Here is a 16,483-nt window from a genome sequence, read left to right as displayed (position 1 = left end):
TGATTGCACAGCCACATGGCCATTTCTTTCAACGATCCCCCAAATAGCGAGTATAGTGGTTTTCCTATAAATGTGTGCCCACGTGTCATTTCACGAGGGATACCCCTGTAACGCCCATCCTTTTTTTTTTCTACCCACGGGGGATATCTCTGTGACCCCTCTTGCTTTTGGATTCCTTCCTCCCGGACCCTATCTTGCTTTACCCCCTAACCCGTTTGCCTCCACATAAGGCTGCCCCGATCGCACAACTTCCTTTTCATGCAGAAAGGTGACCTGCGGCGATTGCACGCAGAGGGAAAGAGGACCTAACCTGTTGATACATGTCTCCCTGTCTCTACTTCAGGTGTAGCGTACCCAACAATCCAGGAGAGTTGCTCCGTTAGGTCTATGGGTGCGTGAACAGTCGCATCACATACATCAGAATCGTCAAACGAGTGAGAGAAAAGTGGCCAGAGTTAGCACTATGAGAACAATCCGACATGACCATTGAAAAGATGCATGATATCTCGGAGGGCAGGCATGAAATATCAAGAATTTACGAGTTATTGATGTCTAAAGTGGGCAAGGAGCTGCAACAGCTGATGAAGGACTGGGAGGAGGAGGTGGGAGAACCTATGCAGGATGGGCAATGGGAGAGATCCCCAAGATACCACAAGAAGGTATCCCGGAATGCGAGGCTGCAGCAGATCCAGCTATATGTTACCCACAGGGCATACTTGACCCCCAGCAAAATTGCTAAATTTGGAAATACAGGGATACAGAAATGCCTTAAGTGCGGGGAGGTGGATGCCGGGATGGTACACATGGTTTGGGCGTGCCCGGACGTGGGAAGATTCTGAGAGGAAGTCAAATTATGTCTGACCCAGAAGGGGATCAAGTTAAGGGTAGATTCAGTATGGGTATGCATGCTGGGGGGATTTACTAGACCCCCTAACCTTAAGCATATCAGCAAATTGAAAGACCTGGCCTACATCCTGGCTAAACAGAGAATCGCTATGAGCTGGAAAGCTGCCCAGAGACCCAGATTAGAGGTGTAGTGGAATGACCTCTTGAAATGGGCAGAAGCGGAGATGGTGGCATGGTATGAAGCAGTCAGCAGGGGAGGGGAAGAGGAAGCAGCCCCCCTGATAGCTTGGAGACAAATGGTGGCTAGAATGTCGGGATGCTCCCATGTCGGGCCTAGTGAAGGCGGCATGTCTGATAGTAGTGAAGGAGATAAACCATAGAAACGGAATTTGTGGCATTAAAGTGGGCGCTCGAGTTAATGGGGAGGGAGAGGGGGACCGCAATGTATAACACATGGATGTAATAACAAGTAGCATAGTAGCATGTACACAGAAATGTCCTATATGTTGGACTGGTTTACTGGTTTAGAGTGATGTTTAAATAAAAATTGTTCAAAAAAAATGGGTGCGTGAACAGAAGAACTATGCAGTGGTCTCTCTACTGAAAGGTAAAACGTCCAGCAATGTAGGCGGGCAAAAATACCAGCATAGGTCGGTGCGTTTTCATTTAAATTGGTTGATGGTGTTTGTTAGGGAAATTGCCACTTTTTGCAACAGTTCCTCTATAGACTTCAACGGGGCCCAACATTTCTGTTATGGATTTAACTTTGCCTGTTTTTGTAGCTGCAGTAGGCCTTTTTAGCCCCATTAACCACCTGTTCCCATTTCGTTTGGGGTGCACTGGGCAGTCCAAATAGTGCAGGAAGAGGTTTGCCCCTTTCTTTTTACGTGTGCTAGTTTTAACGTGGCACTGCCCTCCCTATTGCTGCAGGGATACTTAGTGTTCTTTTTTTTTTTTAGTTTACTTTAGTTATCCTTTTTAATGTGCACAGAACAGGCTGGTGACAGTAAGCCTATTTTCAGTTTCATTTACGGTGCATTACTGTTATTTTACTGTGATAATTGCTTTTTGAATATGTAGTCAAACGGATTGCACCTGTGCTACAAATCCTGTTCTTTGTGCCTTGCTGGTGTTTGGCAGTCTTCTTGCCCTTCGAGGTATGAAATGGCCATATTTGGTCATAAACCTTTGTAGGTTACGGCCTTGGATTCCAGGTCAGTGTTTAGTGTGTCTGAGCTTCCTGTGTATTTGGACCACCTGGTCCCAAACTATATTCAAGCCAGGGGATGTCTGTTGTTGGCCATATATTGGGCAGCTGGCTCGCACATTTATGTTCCAACATAGGTCATGTATGGTAAAGTACTTCTAGTAAAACTAACCATCATTGGTAAAGCTCCAATCCATTTGCTTTTTAAAGACAGACGTGGTGTAGGTTGGAGAGGGAAGTTTGTAATTTTCTACCCCTTTCACATTGTTGGCAAATGCTTAAAGTATGTTGACATGTATTCTACAGTGCAACTAGCGAATAAATAGGCTATGGTACTCCTACGTCCCGTCCCCTTTCCTCCATACTGTATGAGTGTCCCTCGCTAAGGACGGGAGACGGAACCTTTTTCACCAGAAAAAATCTTCTTCCCCTTTAAATTTAAAGGTGCGTGGCCCTGGAAGCTCCCCCCAACTCTGCCCACCGGTGCCACTCCTCAGTCCTCTTTTCTGTATCAACGGGAACAGACCGCTTTCACCAGCGCTCCTGGATTTGGCTTCAGCCTTGTAATTCCATGCGCTCTTCCCCGGATACTGTCTTTTGTCTTTCTCTTCAATCAGGTCCTCTGGTGCCACTCTCCTCCCCGGCGCATGCCGACGTCCTTGGACTTCAGCAGGGGTCCAGCCTGTGAGGGGCTCTACCCCACGTCCGACCCCCACAGCCTTTGCCTCTGCGGCCTTGGCCCCGACCACGGCAGAGACGGCTGCACCGTGTGCATCGCACTTAATCCGCACGCCCACAGGTTAGCTCGGTGGAGAGAGCTCTTCGAACAATTGCCTCTAGAGAACTTGAACTTCATCAGACAAGTCACGGCACAATGTAAGGCTACTCTTCTCATCAGCAACCCGCAAGGGTGACTCCTTTCCTTGGAAACTTAAGAGCGAGAGGGACCGTCCAGGTTCTAACACCAGCACAGGTACCAAGGCTGCTTCAGCTACCAGCCGCCAGGTCGAGGGGTTGCTGGATCCTACCGGAGGGACCGCAAGGTTCTTTTACCGGGTCTCCACCTGAGGGGCTACTCCCTACTACCGGACAAATGTCTGAGGGGGCGCCAGAATGCAGCACTACCGGCGACACAGCTGAGGGCATGACACCGACCAGGCACCGTCCTGCGGTGCAGGGTAGGCCTCAAGATCCGCCAAGAGTCCTGTAGGAGGCCGGGCTCAGCGAGGAAAGCACCACAGCGCAGATATGTGGTAGGCAGCCCGACAAGATGGCTGCCGTGCCAGACAAGATGGCTGCTCGTCCAATGCCACCACCCTTCATGGAGCAGGTGGAAGAACGAGTTTCGAGGTTGGACTGGTCTCCACCAGGTACGTGGCCTACAGTAGATCCTTCAATGTCACAGGGCAGATACACTCAGCAGAGAAGGCAGAGTACGCCCAGGCCTCAGCAGCCTTTGGGTTCTGCTCTTCCGCTGATGCCACCTAGCGCCTCACTGGCCTGTGAGGACCGATTTTTATTTTTATTTTATTTTTTTTGGAGAGATTCCTCATACTTATGCGATCCCCGCAGATGGGAGCCTTCCTTAGGGATGCAATCAGGGACATGCTGTCTCCGCTCCCTCCACCAGCACCCACAGTCAATCTGCCTGTGGCTCTGGTGCCTCAGCGCAGCCCAAGCTGCCAACTCCAGAACCCACGTTGTCGGCTCCTTTGCCTCTGGCTGCCTTGCAGTTCCACACCAGCCTCCACAGCAGCCTCAGGCACCGAGTACTCCTCCACCCGCTCCGGATCAGCAGGACACCCCAGCGAACACGGATGAGGAGGACCCCGACACATCATCGGCCAAGGCATTCCATGATCGGTTCGCAGGCTTAGCTGAGTACTTGGGGCTTCCATAACCTGAGGTCGAACAGCTGAAGGCCGGAGTCCTGACAGAGGTCCCCACTCTATGGCCCTCGGCTAGAATGGGGATTCCGATGCAAAAGGACATTATAGCCTTGGCCAAGAAGGTATGGCTTGAACCCCATTCGGTGCAGCCCACCAACAGGCGGCTCAATGCCAAGTACAGGCAATTGGAGGGGCATACACTCTTGCTGTCAGCACACCCTCAACCACACTTCTCGGTGATTGCCGCAGCCTCCATCTACTTGAAGCCGCAGTCTTCCTCAGCCGCCTTGTCCTCGGCACTGCTAGGCAGGGAGGAGAAGATCTTGGAGGTGTATGTAAAGAAGGTCTATTCCAACGCCTCGCTGCACCTTTGTCAGTCCAATGGAGATGCCATGCTCACAGCCGTTAACCAGAAGCTATGGCGGGAAATAGCCGACTTCCTTCCGGAACTTCCGGTGCAGTCAGGCACACTTCAAGACAGGGCTGGTAGAAGCAAAGATGGTGGCTCAAGACATCATGGATTCTACATTGATGCATTTAGACTCCCCAGGCTGTGCCATCTGCATCGCCATGGATATGAAAAGGACTGCCTGGCTATGGGCTACCAAATTCATCCCGGATGTCCAGGAACGCATATTGGACCTTCCATTCGAGGGTAGTGACCTATTTCATTCCACCAACAATGAGCTTAATAAGACAAAGAACAGTTCCCAGACTGCAAAATCCTTATCTATCTTTACAAAGTCCACGGCCAAGATGTACAGCCAGAGGCACCAGCTTTCCGACAAGGGACGGGCCTTCGGCTGGTTCCGGGCTTCCAGGAACGACAGTCCAGACAGCCAGACCGGTCTCTAAGTCAACACCGCCACAAACAGCACAAGGCTGGGAATAAGGGCTTTTTTCAGTCCCTCTCCTCAGCCCCAGCCTCAGAGGGGAAAAAAGGCATGCCACTACCCTCCTGGTCCACGTGTCTCCAGTGGAGGCCAGGCTTGCCCTTCACACACAGCATTGGCGCACTAGGTTCGCACCCCACTGGATTCTGTGAGTAGTGTTCACGGGCTACTGCCTACTGGGCCCTCCCTCCCCTCCTTCTCCACTCCCACAGATTGGGACAACTCTATTGGCTGAGATTTGCTCACTCGTCCAGAGTCAAGCAGTGGAAGAAGTCCCAGCCTTCCAGTCGGGCATGGGTTTCTACTCCAGAATTTTTGCCATACACAAGAACCAGGATGGCCTGAAAGTTGTGTTGGCCCTATCCACCCTGAACCATTCCCTCCTGCTTCAAAAGTTCAAGATGGTTACCCCAGCGCTTATTGAGGAGACACTGTGCAAGGCAGATTGGATGTGCTCCCTGGATCTGAAGGTCACTTATCTACAGGTCCCGATTTGGCAGTCCCATTGATCCTTCCTGAGGTTCAGGATCATGGGCTTCCACTTCCAATACAAGGTTTTACCATTTTGGCCTCAATTCAGCCCCCCAGGGTATTTACCAAGCTTATGAATACAGTGGCAGCCCTCCTCTGGGCTCCGGGGAACCATGTCAACCCATATCTAGACAACTGGCTCATCAGGGTGAGATCCCCTGAGACGGTCCAGCACACCACCTCCGCCCTCCTGAATATGCTACACGAATTGTGATTTTCCATCAATTTCAAGAAGTCACAGCTGGGGCCGACATAGTCTACTGTTCCTGGACCTCATGTAGGATACAAACTCAGAGAGAGTCTTTCCCTCATAGGACAAGGTAATAGCCATCAAGAGGGCCATACGTCATTTTTTCAACAGAGGAGACATCAGCCTGGAGGTACCAGCACCTCCTGGGTATCATGGTGGCATGTCTTCTGGCAGTACCTTACACAAGGCTAAAAATGAGGAGACTACAGCTGCACTTCGCAGCCTCATGGAGTCAGGTTCAGAGATGCCAAGCGGGACTTGTCAGCATTCCTCCTTTTCTCCCCCAGGACCTTGTCTGGTGGAGCACGGACTGCAACTTGAGGATAGGCAGGTCCTTCAGTCAACTAGCACCGCAGGTTACCATCACCACAGACTTGTCCTTTGAGGGCTCTGGAGCTACCATGGACAACCACAGCGTCCACAGAGTTTGGTCTCTTCAGGAACAAGAGGCCCATATCAATTGGCTAGAGCTGAAGGCCATCTGGCTCACTCTCGAGGCCTTCCTGCCCCTCATCAGTGGCAAGACGTTCCTCATCCAAACAGACAACTCCACCAGCATGTATTACATCAACAAGCAAGGTGGCACAAGGTCTCCTCTATGCCCCCTGGTGGTCCGCATCTGGGAGTGTGCTCAGGCAAATGACATACAGCGATCAACCTCCCGGGGGAGTCGAACCCGCAGGTGGACAGGCTCAGCAGGTTTGGTGCAGACAATTACGAATGGCAATTGAACCATCAGGTCCTTCAGGGGATCCTCAACAGATGGGGTCATCCTCAGGTGGACCTCTTTGCCACCTGGTACAACACGGTGCCCTCAGTTTGCATCCTGGCAAGGACAGGGTCTAGGCTCTCTGGGCGATGCGTTACAGATACAGTGGAACAGCATGAACGCCTATGCCTTCCCTTCCACTCCCCTGGTACACAGGGTGATCTGCAAGATAAGGGAGTCCCAGCACCTCAGTATCAATCTGATAGTTTTGTGGTGGCTGGCGAAGCCATGGTTTTCAGAGCTGGTCAGCCTGTAAGACCAACCTCTGATCACCTTTCACTGGGCCCAGCTCATCTACTGTCGCAGCAGGAGGGGTAGGGGGGGGGGGACAGTCATCCACCCTGCCCCTCAGAAGTTGGCCTTTACAGCGTGTTTCCGGAACAGGTCCCATTAAAGCATCTGCATCTCTTGCAGGCTAACCTTGACATCATTCAGGGTGCTAGGAGCAATGCTACTAGGAGCCAGTACAAAAGCAAGTGGATTAGGTTTTGCCACTGGGCTGAGTCTCTAAGGAGGTTGATCCTCTTACTTGCACATTGAACCATGTGCTATCCTTTTCGGCACATCTTGCACACTAAGGGGTACAAATGGACACATGCCGCACCTATCTGGCGGCCATCAGAGTCTACCGGAACTCGCAGGAGGACGTTTTCTCATCCGCCAACCTAGTGGTTAAAACATTTGGCGGGCCACACCAGCCTCTACCCGCCTATCAAGATGCCACACCCTGTGTGGATCCTCAGCATAGTGTTGGGCACCATGGTGCATAAACCCTTTAAGCCAATGGTGTCCGCGGACATCAGGCTAGTCACCATTAAAACAGCCCTCTTAGTAGGTCTTCCGTCTGCACGCTGTGTTGGTGAAATCTAAGCTCTGGTGGCTTCTGAGCCGTACACTACCTTTCATAGGGACAAGGTGGTCCTCCAAACGCATCCTGCATTCTTGCCTAAAGTAGTCCCTTTGTTCCACCTAAATGAGGAGAAGGTACTACTGACTTTCTTTGCAGACCCCAAGGATGATGCTCAGAGGGTTCTGCACTGTCTAGATGTTAGGCGCATGCTAAAGTTCTATCTGGACAGAACCAGGAGCTTGCGCAAATCTGAGGCTCTATTTGTCACCTTACTCAAGGCTGTGATATCAGGATTCCAAGGCCTCCATAGCTAGGTGGATGGTTTCGGCCTATGAGGGGCAGCACAAACCACTTCCGGCAAATATGCATGCCCATGTTGTCGGAGCCAAAGCGTTCCAGAGACACGTCCCGTGGCAGGGCATCAGTAGTGTGGCCACGTGGCCACGTGGGCTACTCCCTCTGCTTTTTGCAAGCACTACTATTTGGATGCCGGCTCCAGGGCAGACTCAGCATTCCGGCAGGCAGTATTAAGGAACATGTTTTCTTAAGGAGGGTCACCTCTCCACCCTGGGGCTACATTCAGTTGTAATCGCCCATACAGTATGGAGGAAAGGGGACGGGACATAAAAGTAAGAAGTTACTCCCCATAGTGACTAACGCCCTCCTACTCCATAGACCCCTTTCCTCCATAAGTCCCACCATCCTCCCCCCTAATTGAACTGGTGTCATTAAGCAATGGTAATATTGTCGACGTGTCGATGGAGACTGAGGTTTGGCGCTGGTGGGTGGAGTCAGGGGAGTGCATGCTCCCAGGGCTGCACCCCCACGTGCCTCTAAATTTAAAGGGGAAGAAGATTTCTTCTGGTGAAAAAGATTCCATCTCCCGTCCGTGGCGAGGGACGCCCATACCGTATGGAGGAAAGGGGACTATGAACTAGGAGTACGTTAGTCACTACGGTGAGTAACTTAAAACATTTTCATGCCAATTTGACCGGCAGATCATTTCTAGTTTGAAGTCAAAGAAATACCTGAAAATACTTAAAGTGGAGAAGGGTGTTCTGCTTTGGACTTTTTGCAAGCAGACACCTTTTGGACTAGAGCTCCATGTGTTCTGTTTCTTAATGAATGACTGCACTAATATTCAGCCAGTTGGATTCAGATAATTTTTATTTTATGTATTGTGCTTCAGTTTAAAATGAACCTTTCACACATTACAAACATAACATATACATTTAAGACAAGTAATCAATACCATTTTAAATAAACTATTTCGCTACTAACACCTTTGCAAGCAGCACATCTATGGATAGCTAATCCATTCTTAGTACACAGCAGTCCCATTACAATTCAAATGATCCACATACAAGACCAAATATCTAGTAACATTTCTTTACATTCGCCAAACAAATATAGAATGAAACCATAATAAAATAGATCACTTTAACTCCGGGATCTGATTTACAAAAGCTAGAACATCAATACACAACGAGATTTGTTGAGCATTTAAAACCTGGTGCCAACATTGGTCTATTTAGTTAATGAGAACATATGATGGATGAATCTCATTGCTGAACAGCTACATACAGTAACCTCAAATTAATCGTTTTTTTAACCAACAGGTTTTGTCTGAACCTTGGAGACTGTCCACCAGTCAGACACCGCAGCAGCAAGTGGAACTCTTTCAACTAGACAAGAACCCAGAATATGTCTCAAGTGGTGGAGGGTTTGGACCTGTGAGTACAAATTAAACAGTAATGTATTTTATAGACTGCCTTGTCTTCTGTACAACGAGCACTTGAACATGATACATCACATTTCAGTATCAAAGTGTGACAACCTCATTTTATCACAGAAGTTTAAGCACAAAGCCAACCTTAACTAATTGTTTACAAAGGATTACACAATGGATATGCTCTAGCCTGGATAATAACACCCCTCTCAACCTTTTGAGTTGTCGGGCGGGTGAAAACATGATTGTTTGCTTGTTTTTATAATGGTGAGAGCCCAGTAAAGTCTATAAATGGGTAAGGGACTTGCCGTGTGAATGAACTGACTCCACAACAGGTGACAAACAGTTTAAGCTTCTGAGTTGCGAGGAATGTAATTGTATGAGGCCGGTACACAACCGAAAGTGCCCATCTTGGTCCCTTTTCTTCACTTCCCCACTGATATGCCACTGAACTTGAACTGTCACTATCATACAAATATTGTACTATTTTAGTGACCTTTTGAAATTAGAAAGTATGTTTGTCATGTACTAGATGTCTTTGCCTGTAAGAAAAATTGTGATAATTCCCATGACTGTCTGCAAATAGCACAGTAACAATGCTAATATATTATTGAAAATGGCCAATCCTAAATTCTAGGAAAATGTTAATTGGTGTCGTGATTATTCTCCAGCATGGGCTCTTTCATTGGTTAAGATGTTCATGAATATTCTCTGTCGTAAAGCTGGAATCCTCAGTAACAATAAAGTAGTTTTGCTTTACATTTAAAACTGCTTGCACTTGTACAGCCTGTTGCTGTCACTTTGGGTCATAATGCCCCAGTCAATGAGAGTGATCCTCCTTAGCTACACCCCTGGTGGACATCTTCAGATTTTTACAGCACGTTCAAGTGTTGGGAGTCCTTGTGTTTCGCTCCTCAAACTCGCTATTTCTCTATTTTTGAACAACTTTTTTCTTCTTTTTCCTTCATCAGTGGTCACCGTTGAGTTTTCTGGTAGCAGGGATCCATTACCGGTAAAGATCAGAACATCCGAAGATCTTCTCATTCCAGGAGGTCTTCTCAGATTTCAGGCCTTCTCCATGCGACAATGGTGGATTCTAGCAAGAAGAGCCTTTTCAAGCACTACTCAAATGGTCGCCTCGGGAACATTTTTGTCAATGATCGGCATGAAAAATGCATCTGTTGCCTGCACCCAGGCCATGATGTGGATGCATGCTCCATTTGCCAGTCCTTGTCTTCGAAAACTCAGAAGGCTTGTCTGGAGGAGGGTACCAGGTCCTCTGTCTCAGCCTCGATCCGAAGTCCTATTTCTGTTACGGTTGGCAAACTTACGGAAAAGACTCCCTCTAGGAAGAGGTTGACGTTCCATGAGGACAATTCCATGAGGAAGAAACCTACCAAGGGACACTTTGTATGCTTCCGCCCACCGCCCCAGCCGATGTCATCCGTGTCGGCGGCTTCACCTTCGACTATGACTACAGGGCATACCATCCACTCTTCAACGAAGAAAACGCCCATCCACAATGACACCCCTGTCGACGAGCCCCAGCCAAACATTGTTGACATCTTCAACAACTACTCCATCGACGAGCCTCGGGCACAAATCGTCAAAGCCAATTCCTCGGTCCATGACCTCATCTACAACAGTTCCCACAACAACCACGTCGACGGTCCATAAGGTGAAACTGACCTCATTGACGACTGCCCATTGATGACTGCTTTGTCAACCACTTTGTTGATGATCACAACAAGGAGTGCCAGAGTTGCTCTTCCTCCAAGGCCGGCTTCAGCACCATTGACATCTACGTCAGCGTTGTCCTCTCCACAAACACCAGGGATTGCTACCTTTCCTAGGAGCTCCAGTGTGGACAGAGAGATGCTGCCATCACTCTCCTTTCTGTCTCGACCTGCTAAATCCAAACCCCTCTTCTTCTGGTACCTAGGTCTAGGGAAGCTGCACCGCCTGCACTATTGCAAGAGGATGTCTTCTCGGGAGATTAAGAGCCTCTGGAGACTTTATTCTCTGAGCAGGATGATATTGAGGACCTACCAGATCCAATTCTACCGAATCCTCCCAAACAGTGATGACCACCTGTTCCACCAGTGGCAATCCAGCTGCTTGTTCCATCAATGGCTGTGCCTACAGTTCCAGTGGGAACTCCGTTGCTACAGAGGGATCTGTCACTCGACATTGTATCTACTATGCAGACCCTGGTCATGGAACTGCGGCAGAGACTGCCTCCTCTGACCGCTCAAGGTGCCCCTCAAGGAGCAACCAGTAGCAGACTCTGACCTGTGGTGGTGGCCCCACCAGTGGCTCAGCCTTCCCACCTGCTGAGACCAGCTCCATCGTTTCCTAGTCCTGTGGCAACCCTCACAAACAAATACAAAACACTGGTCCAGACACGGGAGTATCTCCGGACGGTATCCAGTCATTCCATCGAATGACAATGCATCTAACTGCAAAGCATGTAATTTCTTTCATCGAAATGCCATTCAATAGAATGGCCATTTAGTTGAAAATAATGTGATGGATACATCGAAATGTAAAGTTATGATTAGGGTTAGGGTTAGATTAAGGGTGACATTAGGGTAAGGGTTAGGGTTGGGGCTAGGGTTAGCTTATGGTTACATTAGGGTTAGGGTTCGGGCTAGGGTTAGATTAAGGGGTTACATTAGGATTAGGGCTACGGTTAGAGTTGGGAAGCGTGGGGTTTGGGGGGGGAATCTGAGGGGGGAAATACCCCCCACCCACCCAATATACAGAAAAACTTTAAAACGGTACAAGGAGCTGGCCAGTGCTGAAATTTCAGCACTGGACCACGCCATGTAACGTTGGAAAGTTGCAAAAAAAGCATGGACATGCTACTCTTTACATGTAAAAGTGCATTTCCATTGAAACCAGTCCATGTATATTGTCGAGGGACTGGTTTCGATGGAATTTAACTTTTACATGTAAAATTGTGGATGCTTTTGCATTTGACAGTTTGTATTCGATGCTTTTGTTTGTCGATGCTATTTTTTTGACGTGATCACTATAAACCTCTCCGGACACGTATACTGCTACGGACTAGTATGATGCATTAGCCCCTGCAGATGGGGAGCCCCCAGAGATGCCATCAAGAGATTCGCCTCTGGATGAAATAGACTCTCTTTTCATGCTCTGCTGGCGTGTACTGTGAAGCTTTTTGATCTTGTTCTTGAAGAACAGAAGAAAGGATGATTCCCTTTTCACTGCTTGACAACATTTGGGAGGATGGCTTGCTAGTTATGAATAACCCTTCCTCTGTACCTCTGAAGGAGGACTGGCTGGACAAGAAATAAAAGGTCACAGACTCCGCTCCCAAGTGTCTGCGCACTCAGCCTGGCCCTGACTCTGTAGTGGGCACTGCAGCACAGAAAAGTTCGGTCAACCCGTCCTCTCGTTTCATGGTGCCCCCTGACAAGGATGGCAAGCAGCTGGATGCTTTTGGAAAGCGTGTCATCGCCACAGCAGCAACCACCATTACAGCAGTCAATTCCCTGGCTATCTTCTCTAGATATGACAGGGAATTATGGTACAAGATGGGTAAAATCTTAGATTTCTTGCCTGGCGATGAGCGTGAAGACGTTCTGACTTTACTACGTGAAAGTGAGGCGGCATCAGATCATGCCATTACTGTGGCTCTCAATATTGTGGACACCGGTTTCTGCCAGATGTGTAACAGAGCGATCCTCAGGCATCAACGGTAGTTGAAAACTACATACATTCACCCAGATATGCAGTCTAAGGTAATAGACATGCCTTTTGATGGAGAAGACCCCAGTGGGAAGCGGCTCGATATTACACTCTTAGCCAACAAGATGGACATGGACACTGCTCGTTCCCTAGGTACCCTGCAACAGAAAAGGAAGTCTTTTTTTGGTCCAGCAAAGGCAGATTCTCCAGGACCTCTAGAGATTATCATCCTGCCAATCAACCTTCCCGCACCAGCTCAGAGGAGGCATACAGGGAGAGGTTGCAGGCGTATAGAGGGTAACCATGATGGCGTGGCACTTCGTCTCGCACGCAAACCCCAAATCAAGTCCCACCAGAGTGAGGTCTCGGGCACCCAATTCAGCACCCCAGTGGGAGGCCAGCTTTGACTGTTTGTCGTTGCGCAACATCACCACTGACTAGTGGGTGCCCCAAATCATCTGTCACTTCACACACTGGAGGTTAAGGACAAATGCCCCTCCATTCCGCCAGTGCAAAGGCAAGAACATCTGTCTCTCCTCCTGCAGGATGTTCAGTCCCTTCTAAAAAAAGAAATCAAAAACGCGGGGGGGCATCAAAGCCGTTCCTTCACACCCGCAGGGTTCCGGGGTGCACTTCCTGGTGATAAACAAGTCGGGTGCGTGGAGAACCATTCTGGCTCTCGGGGAACTCCACAAGTTCCTCTAATCGCAGAAGTTCTGCATGGTCACACTATAGCACATGCTGAAGCAACTGATGAAGGAGATTTCCTTTCATCCCGGGATTTGGAGGATGCATAATTCCACATTCCCATCCATCGAAAACACAGGCGCTTCATTCACTTTGTGGTGCAGGCGTGGCACTATCAGTTCAAAGCTCTGCCATTCGGCCTAATGTCAGCGCCAAGGGTGTTGAGAGGTTAGAAATGAGAGGCAGACATAAAGTGTAATATTCTCATGTCAGATATTTTTATTAAATAGAAATGGGTTGGAAAAACTCCTCTCTAACCCCATCCTAAAGAAGAGTTTCCCCGTCTAAGAAACTAAAACTAAAAGATCAGCCTGGGTCAAGTCGTTAGAAACTTAGAAACCGTCCTTATATCCAAAACCTTCTAATTTGACCCTCACAGTAGAAACAAACAGCCAAGGGTGCAAGAAAATGTCTCAGACTTATGTTTAGTAAAAAGTATTCATGATGAAAATATGAAGATAAAGCCAACAAAGTGTTCTCCAAAGAGAAACCCTTGGAACCAGAGGCTGGTTTCTTTCCCCTGGATGTTTATGTAGGATGGCAAAAGTGTTTAGAACAACATTTTCTTGGTATCACAAATGTCTTTTATTTAACAGTTCCTTGGTTTCTTTGTACTGGATTCACAAAGTGTTTGTTCGTATAATAAACTTCACAATACGATTTTTTTAAACTTCTCTTGTATATTGAAAGATTGCATGGTGTATTCCTTTACCAGGAGTCGTCTTGTGATCTCTTCACATCTCCTGGTATACTCCCCTGCCAGGTATCTTCCCACCGTTTTAAAGTTCTTATACAGTTTGAAAATACCTGGTATATTTGGTTGCCAGGACTTTTTGACTTCATAGATCCCCTGGTATACTCCTTTGCCAGATATCTTGCCACAATGTTAGAGACTTTATACAACTTTGGTGGATTGCCTGGTATACTCCCCTGCCAGTAATCCTCCTGTGGGGTCCTGCATATCCCCTGTTATACTTCACTGCCCGGTGTCTTCCCCAAATGTCAACTGCCTTGTGTATTCTTTTTACCAGGAATTATTTTTGATTTCATTGTCCTTTTCACTATGACACAACTGCATCAACTTTGTTGTGTTTCAATATGTTTACTTTGGGTAACACTTGCCCCAGCTTTCCCCCACATTGACATCTAATGCATAGGTATTTTTTTCAAGTGTTGTTGCTGCACTTAATCTTGTCAGTATTCAAATATTCTTCCTTTTCAACATTAATTTAACATTGGGTTTTGCCTGTATTCAAATCGCCTTCGAGCATTGTCCATAATAACAGTCTCATATGATTAATTCACTTTATTGTATGCGTGTCAATATGCCCTGAGGTCCCCAATGGCTCTGGGCAGCCTCACCGGTAGTTCAAAGCGTCTCCAACTTATGGCTTGCCTCTGCGGTGAAGCTTCCTCCTTGGGACGGCTTCTTACACAATGCAGAAGTTTCTCCAGCATTCCATGTAGCTATGCGTTCACTCGCTGGCTTCCCTCTGTGGCTTGGACTGGATAATTTTGCTTCCCAGCAGGACCGTACCTCCAGGAGCTCTGCTGTGGCTCCCATTTGCTTCCACGGTCCTTCATGTGTGCCTGCTGCGTCACTCCTTCCTTCACGCCATGCCAGTATGTGTGACTTGCATTCAAGAGCCACCTCATGGATGTGCCCTCTTCTCTGTCGGCTTTCTCCTGCACGGTTTTTCACGTATCGTTCCTTTATTGAGTGTGGATGCCATTTTTAAATGTCCCGCGCACTTGTGGTTCAGTCAAACAACTAGTCTGCACATTAGGTTTCGGACTTCGCTCCGTCTGCATCAACTCCTCCCTCCTCTTCCCCTCCCTACTAGAGGCTTTATGGGAAGCTGAAGTCCATAGATGTTGAATTTCTAAAATGATGTTCAAAATTATATGGAGCAACATCAGAAACGCTAGATGTTATATGCGTGTTGTGAATGTTTGAGGCATAAATGGAATTTTGTCTAGAGTGACACAAAGTAAAGCGTTTCTGATATTTACAATAAGGGGGATTTGTGGGATGACAAAAAGCCATCAAGAACTTGGGTATTATAGGGTCTCGTCCAATGGAGTCACTACCTCCCCCTGACATCTGTCTCTTCTCATGTGATCCTCTTTCATATATCCGCCGCAGGGTCAGAATCACATAGTGACTGCTGTCCCTTGGCCACATGGGTGGAGATCACTGCCAGGGAATCAGTGGTGACGCCACCAGATTCATCACAGTGTTTACAAAGTGCCTCGCACCGGTAGCCACCCACCTGCGCTGAGCAGGAATCTGTTTACCCTTACCCGGACGACTGGCTGATCTGCGCTCAGTCTCTACCGTTGGCTCGGTAGCACACCGAGCAGACCACACCGTGCCTGACTTGGCTGGGATTCTCAGTCATCCTTGTCGCTGTCTCAAAAATGACATGTTCCTGGGGTCACAATTGTACACGCTCCACAGCCTGGCTGCTCCCTCAGAGGAGTGGGTCAAAGCCATGCTCTGTAAGTTTCAGTAACTGTCCTCTCTCCAGCAGATGAAGATTCACTCGCTCAAGTCCCTATTGGGGATGATGTCTTCATGCATCCCTTTAATTCCTCGCTGCAGGCCGCGGATGAGGCCTCTTCAAGAGTTCCTGGATGCCAGGTGGAAGCAGGGGTCGGGGTCCTGGAAAAACAAGATCACACTCAACCCAGTGTTTCGCACCACTCTGAATTGGTGGAATCATCACCAACACCTCCTGCAGGGTGCTTCTTTTTGCCCACAGGGACATCAGGCAACAGTGACAACGGATACCTCCCGGAAGGTTAGGGAACGCATTTTGGAAACTTCCATGCCATGCTTCTCTGGGAGCAGGAAGACACATCAATGTATTGGAGCTCCAAGCAGTGTTCTGGCCCTAAAGTCTTTCCAACCCCTAACTCGAGGCCAAGGTGGTTTGCATCTTCACGGACAATACAACCACAATGTTCTACATCAGAAAGCAGGGTGGCAATGGGGGAAGACCCACCCTCCCATTCTGTCCATGGAAGCACAGACCATGTGGCACAGGGCTCT

General features: G+C 48.4%; 1 protein-coding gene across 5 annotated transcripts in view; it reads left to right on the top strand.

Annotated features, from left to right (window-relative positions):
• The window catches only part of CPT1A (carnitine palmitoyltransferase 1A), a 634,145-nt gene that overhangs the window by 606,650 nt on the left and 11,012 nt on the right, over positions 1-16,483 (top strand). For all 5 annotated transcript variants that reach the window (XM_069624124.1, XM_069624123.1, XM_069624122.1 and 2 more), the window contains exon 17: positions 8,855-8,968. In XM_069624124.1, the coding sequence (XP_069480225.1) occupies positions 8,855-8,968 (114 nt within the window). The remainder of the gene's footprint in view (positions 1-8,854; positions 8,969-16,483) is intronic.

Source organism: Ambystoma mexicanum, chromosome 11 (assembly GCF_040938575.1).
Source record: "Ambystoma mexicanum isolate Mex_15411 chromosome 11, UKY_AmexF1_1, whole genome shotgun sequence".
Classification (NCBI taxonomy): Eukaryota; Metazoa; Chordata; class Amphibia; order Caudata; family Ambystomatidae; genus Ambystoma; species Ambystoma mexicanum.
This window is presented reverse-complemented; position numbering and strand designations above follow the sequence as displayed.